The 9,477-nt window shown below is 40.2% G+C and overlaps 1 protein-coding gene across 2 annotated transcripts; it reads left to right on the top strand.

The window, feature by feature from the left end:
* The first annotated feature begins 6,181 nt into the window (after positions 1-6,181).
* Positions 6,182-9,174, top strand: scg2b (secretogranin II b). Of its 2 annotated transcripts, none has more exons than XM_073849509.1 (2): positions 6,182-6,316; positions 6,851-9,174. In XM_073849509.1, the coding sequence occupies exon 2, from the start codon at positions 6,856-6,858 to the stop codon at positions 8,608-8,610; it is 1,755 nt and encodes a 584-aa protein (XP_073705610.1). In that variant the 5' UTR covers positions 6,182-6,316; positions 6,851-6,855; the 3' UTR covers positions 8,611-9,174. The 2 variants fall into 2 exon arrangements, with proteins under 2 accessions (XP_073705610.1, XP_073705611.1); XM_073849510.1 differs by lacking the exon at positions 6,182-6,316 and adding an exon at positions 6,681-6,763.
* Positions 9,175-9,477: the final 303 nt, after the last annotated feature.

Raw genomic sequence — 9,477 nt, 5'->3', positions numbered from 1 at the left:
AATAACTCGATAAAATAAGCTTTTTCTGCAAAATGTGCAATTTTCTGCCACTGTTCATCCCACAGATGTAGCAGAACACATTGTTCATGTTTGCTTTTTCTTCTGTCACTGGCCATAATTATAACCGTGAAGTCAGTATTCGACATAAAATAATGTCATACATACTGAGAACTGAACAAATAGCCATGACTGGGCTTAGAGGAAGACACAATTCCTGCTGATTAAGGCATAATACAAGTACTTCACTTTATAAAAGGTTGTCAAATAAAAACATATTTTGTGAGAAAGTGTGACATGCTCAAGCAAAACACATTATTTATGTATCTGCACCCCAAAATTACTATGAAACAAGTGTTAGATTTTATTTAGACAATATGATGCAGGGCGGTATAATAAATTTAAGGTTTATTCTTAAAAAGAGAAGAAAAATCTGCCAGTGGAATCAAATAAAATAATAATCATCATTTCAGATAAATAATATTACACATTTCAACTTTAAAAGAGACCTATTATGCCCCTTTTTACAATATGTAAGTCTCAGGTGTCCACAGAAAGTGTCTGTAAAGTCTCAGCTCAAAATACCTTACAGATCATTTATTATATTATTTTAAAAATGCCTATTTTGAGTGGAAGCAGAAGTACGCTGTTTTCTTGCATGGCTCTTTAAATTTAAATGAGCTGCTGCTTCCCGCCCCCTTTTCCAGAACAGGGCTGTGCCTTTACAGCTGTTACCTCAGATACTCTGCCAAAAAACATCTGTTTCGATTTGATTGTCATGTCTGTTGCATTGAAATCATGTGTTCTCACACGGCATGTGGATACTAAAAGTTCTCTTTTGGGTCTTATTGCACTTAAACTGTCAAATACACACAAGTTTAATGTTAAAAACACACAGGAGTTTAAATAAAACAGTAACAGTAGAAAAAGGCTTACCAGATCAAAGTTATCGGGTTGTCCTTTTTCACGTTTTCTAAGTTGGTAGATGCACTGGGGACACGATTATAGCACTTAAACATTGAAAAAGTCCAATTTTCATGACATGTCACCCTAATATTGCATGTCAGGAAAATTTATCTTGTTTTAATACGTTTAAAATTTCAAACGAATTGTTTCATTCTTATGCCTTAAAATACATGATGCTTAACAGACCTTTTTTTAGCCACTCAGCTGGTAACAGGTAAAGAGCTAGACTAAAAAAGCTCACTCTCATGTGAAAACATAAAATCATTCATTCTTGCTGTGCTCATTAGACCTAATTAATGTGCAGAATCCTGCTTATACCAAGAGAATCCCTCGTCAAGCCTCCTACACGTCTCTCGGCCTATCAGATCATCCGTCACAGTCCACGCACACATGACTGTAACCTCCTGCTGACACCTCCACAACGCCTATTTATAGCCAACTCCAGCAAGACATGTTTTAGAGTCATCTCTTCAGTGTTGTTTTCCCCATCCTGCTCGAACAATCATCGCAGCAACGGAGGGGATGCTCTAATAGCGTTAAAGAGAGAATTGAGAAATTCAATGGCTTGTGGATTGATTTCCTTTTAATCTTATTGAGCAAACAGGGAGGAGTTTTAGAAAGCCTTTCAGGAGAACAGCTGCGCTGAAAGCGAGAGTTCCTCCTGCTAATGGAAGTCAGTAGACATGTATATTTTATGAATCAAGATGCAAAAATAGAAAAGATTGTTTGGTTTCACAGCCATGGAAACATCCCATAATACACACACAGGCTTATGACTCATCTGACCATGTGACTGCTCCGCTAACGTCAGGAGGGCCCGTCTCACCCCTCTCTCCCTAGAGTGCAGTCAGCTGACTGTGGGTTACGAGTCCAGAATCAGTATGTGCTAAAAAACAATATGAAGACAAACCGCAGAGAGATTTTAATGAAGAAATATATGCGCTGTCCTGATTCTGTGCTGTAGGGACTAACATGCCTTTTTTTGCTGTATATGGCTCTCCACAGATTAATAAAGTTCTTGATGTTAAATTACAGCTTCTTCAGACCAGCAAATTGGTTTCTGGGTTCGAGTATGGATGGTTTTCTAAAAGAATCAAAAAGTCCTCATGTTGTGCTCTGGTCATTTTGAGATTTTCTCAATTGTCAATGTTATGCCAAAAATCATTAGGATATTAAATAATTATTATGTTCCATGAAGATATTTAGTGCATTTCCTACCGTAAAATCAAAACTTAATTTTTAATTAGTAAGATGCATGCCTAAGAACTTTATTTGGACAACTTTAAAGGTGATTTTCTTAATATTTAGATTTATTTGCACCCTCAGGTTCTAGATTTTAAATAGTATCTCAGCCAAATATTGTCCTATCCTAACAAACCATACATGTATATATGATGTATAAATCTCAATTAAAACAAAATGATACTTTTTTGTGGTCCAGGGTCACATATTGTATATCGTATAACAAATTCCCTTCAAAATTATAATTTTGTATGTTTTGGATTTTTTTTGCCCCATCTTGCTACACTTGTCGTATTCCCATTGAAAAATGACTATCCTACAAAAATGTGCTTTTTAATTACTGAATATTGGATTCAGTCCATTTATCCAGTTGTTTTCTTTCAGTTAGCATAGGTTTATTTTTGGAACTGATTGATCTTAGGCCTTATTGATCTGCTTAGGTGCAAATGCACCTTAGTTTTTAAGTGAACATTGGCAAAATGATCCATAAATAATGCTTTATTTCATTAAAAACCGAGGTGCATGCACTCAGATCAATGAGACTTATGATCAATCAGTTCCAAAAAGACTGTGCTAATCGAAAGAAACAAGTTGGCAAAAAGATTGCATCCAAGAATTGATGATAATATAGCATAATGAGAGATGTACAAGCAATTTTCTAAAAGATCAATGATTTTTGACCAGGAACACCAAAACTTAAAAGCACTTTATCACAGTTCATTCGCCATAGTTTAGAAAATGGTAATAAAATATGACAAGAGGGGAGGTATCTAAAACTCATCAACTGGTCACTGGGGTTCCTCAGGGATCAGTTCTTGGACCCCTCCTCTTCTCCATATCCACTACATCTCTGGGCCCCATCATACAGGCACATGGCTTCTCCTACCATTGCTATGCTGATGACACACAGCTCTATCTTTCATTATCTCTGCATGGATGAAGGAACACCATCTACAGCTCAATCTTGCAAAGACTGAACTCCTTATCTTTCCTGCCACTCCAACTTTACAACATGACTTCTCCATCCAGTTAGGTTCATCAACAATTACCCCATTGACTTCAGCCAGAAATCTGGGTGTAATATTTGACGACCAATTGACTTTAAAAGACCACATAGCTAAAACTGCACGATCTTGCAGGTTTGCATTGCACAACATCAGAAAGATTAGACCCTTCCTTACAGAGCATGCTGCACAACTCCTCGTCCAGGCCCTGGTCATCTCCAGGCTGGACTACTGCAATGCTCTTTTAGCCAGTCTTCCAGCATGTACAATCAGGCCTCTACAAATGATTCAGAATGCAGCAGCACGGCTCGTCTTCAATGAGCCCAAAAAGGCCCATGTCACACCTCTCTTCATATCCCTGCACTGGCTACCGGTTACAGCACGCATCAAATTCAAGACACTGATGCTGGCATATACTGTAGGACAGCCACCGGCTCATCCCCTGCCTACCTCCATTCACTACTTCGAATCTACACTCCCTCCAGATGTCTGAGATCCTCTAGTGAAAGACGCCTCATTGTACCACCACAGAGAGGCATGAAATCACTTTCCAGAACATTCTCGTTCAACGTTCCTGTCTGGTGGAATGATCTTCCCACCCCTCTCCGGAATGCAGACTCCTTAACAGCCTTCAAGCGACTGCTGAAAACCCATCTTTTTTTGACTCAATATTATAAAAAAAAAAAAAAAAAAAAAAAAAAAACTTTGTTCTCCTCTCTTTCTTGATCCTTCCCTTTAAAGCCTGTACTCATCTAACAACGCCTGCTATATGGTATTTTTGAGCACTTGAGCACCATGTTGATCTGCCTCCTTAGGATGAATCACTTGTTGTATTCCCAATTTGTAAGTTGCCTTGGATAAAAGCGTCTGCTAAATGAATAAATGTAAATGTAAGAACTGAAGAGTTAAACTGTCAGAACAAATTCATCTTGATAGTGCCAGATCACTTTGATAGAAAGGTACACAATATTGCCAAAAGTATTGGGACACCTTGTTCTAATGAACAGGTTTGACTACTGTAGAAATTTCCATGGGTACAAATCCTAATGTTTAAGCATATAATGATATTCTAGGGGATTTTGTTCAAATTTGATAGCAACAGCTTTGTCAGGACCCTTTTCTATTCTAACATGACAATGCCTCTAAGGTAAGGTTCAAAAAGAAATGATTGATTCAGTCAGTGTGGAAGAACTTGACTGGTCTGCAGAAAGCAAAGTCCTAATCCCAGCAAATGCAGACCTTGAGCCAAAAACTCACCAAACACCAATGACTTGTAACTATGGCTACAGTCATTTTTGACACTTCCAAAACGGTTGCAACAGAGACGGAAATACAATTTATATATATATATATATATATATATATATATATATATATATATATATATATATATATATATATATATATAAATGAAATGTTTTCATCTTTGTTTCCACAGTTTTGGAAGTGTCTTTTTCTGTTCTAAAGAAGGGGTGTCCCAATACTTTTGTCCATGTAGCATTTGTAAAAGTTAATGGTGTTTGGAGATGAGCTTTTGGCTCAATGTTTGCATTTAAAGTCACACCAGAGGTGATCAGCTAAGATTAGGACTTTGCTTTCTACAGACCAATCAAGTTCTTCCACACTGACTGAATCAATCATTTCTTTTTGAATCTTGCCTTATACACAAAGGCATTGTCATGTTAGAATTGAAGAGGATCCTGTCAAAACTGTTGCTGTAAAATTAGAAGCGCACCCTAGAATATCATTATATGCTTAAACATTAAGATTTCTACTCAGATTACTAAATTAGTCAAACCTGTTCATTAGAAAGGGGTGTCCCAATACTTTTGGCAATATATTGATCAACCAAAAAAAAAAACAGACAGCTGTTAGTATGACAATATTTACACAAATATCAACAGGTTGTTGACCAATTACCAAGCAATGCTTAATTTTGTTCAGTCTGTGTTGTAAAAAGGTTGCATTAGCTCTTAAAGAAAAAACACTTAAGCACAACAAGGTCAGGTCAAAATGTTTCTGGTGCCAAAGTTTGATCAATTTTACTGGTAGTCCACTGTAGGAAGAAACAGTTTACTTTATTTTGCAATCCTCACTTACATAAATTAACTATAGTGTCCTGCACCCTCTGGTAAAAAAAAAAATATATCAAAATTATATCTGGTGTCTGAATTATTTTAGGTTTGACTGTATTTTCAAGACTGCAGAACACTGCCAAAAATAACTTAAATAGGCCCAAGTGAGGTTATTTTTCTAAAGAAAATAAAAATCTTTTTTTCTTTCCTTGGAAACAGCTAAAAATACTTCACACGATGTGCCTGAGACAAAAAGGACAAAGCTTTTTCTCTGCAGAGACTTTTTGTCTGTGTTCCAGGAAAAGTGATCAAGTACAGATTGTCATCTTGGCAGTAATGTCACCAGGGCACCTAATTCAGCTGCTGACAGGCCCCACTGCAGGATCTAAAAGATGTTTGGGACTGCGGGCGTCTAGGGACAGTGGAAGAGATCCACAACCGGCGGCAGATGTATATTTATCAGAGGCCTTCCTCTCCCCAGTGAGTCCCACAGTGCGTTTGTGCGTGTGTGTGACTCATCGCCTGACGATTCAACTCGCCTGTGACGCCTGTGTGTTTAGAAAGACAAACGAACAAACCAGTTTTACACATTTTGCACACCTATAAAATCCTCATTCTTACTTAAAACAAATAATACGATTTTATCTATAACAGTTTCGACTTTTCCACCTTTTAAAAGGTTCTAATATGTACCTTTACTAATATCTACTTATCTGTAACATAAGTGGGTTTCTGTATTTAGGCAGAAACTATGGTAAAATTCGCGCTATCCTATTTTTTATGAATAAAACACACATAAGAGGTTAATGCAAGAGGCTCAGTTTCTCAGAGATAAACGTTGTGAATGGTTACCATCGGTACGGATGCATGCACAGCCTCGGTATTGCGTGAGCATCGGTGACGCATTAGTCAGGTGCCGCCTCATATAGCGCGGGGAGCTGTCCGGTGCTGAAACACAACCGAAGCGCATTGAGGCAACACGGAGGACATGCTGTTCACGCTCATTCACATTCTCTGAGCTCTACACAAAAGGTACGACGGCTTATTTTCGTTTTTTGTATTCACTCTGTGAAAATACCTAACGTGTGCGTTAGTCTGCTTTGTGAGGGTTAGAGAGGAGTAGAGCTTTTGTTCCTTTTCTTTCCGGCTTTGATTAGATACTATCACTCATCATCAGCATATCTCATCTCTGCTTTATCTACAGTACTCGATTTCTAGATTCCAGCCAAACTGATTTTTTAAATGGACATTTGTTCTTACAAACATGCGTGAAAATATCAATAGATCTGTTCTTAGAGATCCGTAGCCACAAGTGAAAGGTTACCTTGACAACAGGCGGTGACTCATCCGGTGCTGTTGTCATTTAAAAACATGTTGTGTTCTGACTGATCTCATTGCTGCTCTGGCGCTCGGAGGTTCTCTTCTCCTCGGTCTGGGAAGCAATTTCAAATCGTAAAGCTTTCAGAACTGATTTCATAGGTAGTTTAAACTTGTTTTTAAATAAGGTTGCAACATAAACAAAAAAGACTGCATGGGTTAACTATTTTTGTGCTTGTTTGTCTCTAGGCGGTATGATGCTGTCACTACCGAAACTGTCCGCCGGAGGGGTGGCGGTCCTGCTCGTTACCCTCCTCCAAACACTAACCGTGCAGGGCGCCTCCGTGCGCCACCATCGCCTGCGAGGCGGAGACCAGGGTGGCTTCCTTGCTCCCAGCTCCGACATGATCAAAGCTCTGGAGTACATCGAAAGCTTAAAGCAGAGAGCTGATGGACCGGAAAGTCCAACGGGGGACTACGACGAGGTGGACAAATTCCGCTTTCTAGTGCAGCTTGCCTCCCTACAGGATGAAAACGCACCCACGCGTGAGGATGCCACCCGTTGGCCTGATAACAAGGTGCCACAGTGGGTTCGCTCATTGCTGCGGATGCTTGAACAAGCTGGAGAGGCTCCGGAAAGCCAGGCAGCGCCTGGAAACGAGCGACGTCCACACAAGAGCAGACGTCCGATGGCAGACGCAGAGAGCCCTGTTGGGGACTACGGGGGTTTCGTGAAGCCACACAAGAAGTACCCGCTTATGTTTGAGGATGAGGAGAACGGCCGAGAAAGCAAGCGGGCGACTGAGGATTTGGACGAGCAGTACACCCCTCAGAGCCTCGCCAACATGCGCTCTATATTCGAAGAGCTTGGGAAACTGTCTGCCGCGCAGAACCAGAAGCGAGAGGAGGATGAAGACGCCGAAGATGACGATGACCTCTACAAGGTTAGGAACCTGGCATACGAGGACGTGACCGGAGGGGAAGAATGGGTGCCGTTAGAGGAGCAACTTGAAACGGAGGAAGTTGTTAAAGGAAGCCGTGAAGAATACGAACGAGGGCTAGGAGATAATGGAGAGCAGGGCGAGGCTATTGAAAGACGAGCTGCTGAAGAAGATGACGAAAACCCAGATGATGACACAAAACTTGTGGACTACTACTTGTTGAAGGTCTTGGAGATGACAAACCAGGCACAAAAACGAGACCTGATGGAAGGAAGGCGGAGGCTACTGTCTCAACCCTCTCTAATTGACCCGAGGGCAATCAAACAACTGCTGTCGGCCATTTCCATGAAGCTCCAGGTGCCTCCAGAGGACCTGGTTGGAATGCTCTTCATGGAGGAGACGAGAAAACAACAACGCCTTCCTGAGACCCCACTGGTTAGGAAGCCTAGCCAACCTCGGTACAAAAGCCGGGTCATTAAGTATTACAACGGTCGACAGCCTGAGGTCACAGTGAGCGATATCCACCCAGATGTCAAGACTGAAGATATCCTGAAAGTCCTTGGATTAGGAAATCTGGCCAACAAGAACGCAAAATTTTCTTTGCTAAAGCAAAGGCCTTACAAAACAGCCATGGCGAAGTACTTCAACCCAAATGGAAGACGAGGAAGCCTGTTCCTCTCAGAGTTAAACAAAGCTCCAAGCAAAAGAAAAGATGATTATGATGATGACGCAGTGGATGAGGATGAAGAGTCAACCTTCCTCGCAGCCAAGCTTCTGACTGAGTACCCCGACACCAGTGCGAGCGATCGCAAGAGAGCCATCGATTCCGCCACAAACGGACAGTTGCCTTATGATTTGTATGAGGAGGCCATGAAAGATTTCTTTGATCAGGTTGATAATGGAAAGAGCATGCCCACCAAAAGAGACACCCAAGGGAAAGAGGAGCCTGAGGCGCCCCAAAAGCCACCCGCTCAAGATTCAGCACAGGAAACCGTGGATCAAACCCCACCTGTGCCTGGAACAGAAGAGGGTAAAGAGTATCATGGGAAAATGGTTGCAGGAATGTAAAGAGCCTGAGCGTTTATTTTTTTCCCCTGCTTGTATTCTGACAAGTCCCGCCCCTTGACCCTTTTATCTCTTTGATATGTTTGCTACGGCTACATGAACGACTTCTGAACTGTCCAAATTGCAAACTGGTTGTAAGAAGCTCCTACTAGCCAATCCTGCCACAGAAGGGACTTGTCGGAGAATGAACAAGGGAAAAAAAAATATTGCTTACTCGTGGGACATGCTTATATCTCCTCAAAAGTTATTTTAAAAAAGTAAACAGTTTAAAGTGCTTTAGTTTTCATGGAATTCTATATGATGTAAATATATATGGTATATCAATGTGCGGGAGTTAAAGTGTATTTTATCTGTCGTTTATGAATTGGTGGTCCTCGAAATGTTTTCTTGTTCCTTTTGTTGGTATCAAGAGAATGTTCCTGTAGTCGTAGGACTCCGCTTGCTGCAATCTTTACAAGCTATTTCATTATCAAACCAATAAAGATGGATGTGATTCTCATTTATAAATCATTTTGTACGTGTTCTAAAGTGTGAGAAGAGAAACATGAATAAAGCATTACCGTATTATTTTTCCTCTCGCTGTATTGTGCTGCCTTATTACACTGAGATATGCAAGATTCAACATAAAAACAATCATATTATGACTTAAAACAAGAAACATGACACATGACGCTCAATCTGTGCTGGGCTGGATCTTGAAAAAGAAGAAAATATCAATCACATATAAATATTTCCATTTGATATTAGAAAAAGCTAAGGATGTCCACTTGATTCAGGACCTGAAACAGTGGAAAGCATAGTCTCATATTAAGAGATATTAATAGAAAACAAATGCATTACCATGCACAAAAATAAACCTCTGGAATGATT

This window comes from Garra rufa, chromosome 10 (genome assembly GCF_049309525.1).
Source record: "Garra rufa chromosome 10, GarRuf1.0, whole genome shotgun sequence".
In the NCBI taxonomy this organism is placed as follows: Eukaryota; Metazoa; Chordata; class Actinopteri; order Cypriniformes; family Cyprinidae; genus Garra; species Garra rufa.
Note: the sequence above shows the minus strand (reverse complement) of the source record. Positions and strands in the feature narration are given on the sequence as shown.

Excerpts from the sequence above, each read along its gene's own strand:
- scg2b (XM_073849509.1), top strand. The coding sequence starts at position 6,856 with ATGATGCTGTCACTACCGAAACTGTCCGCCGGAGGGGTGGCGGTCCTG.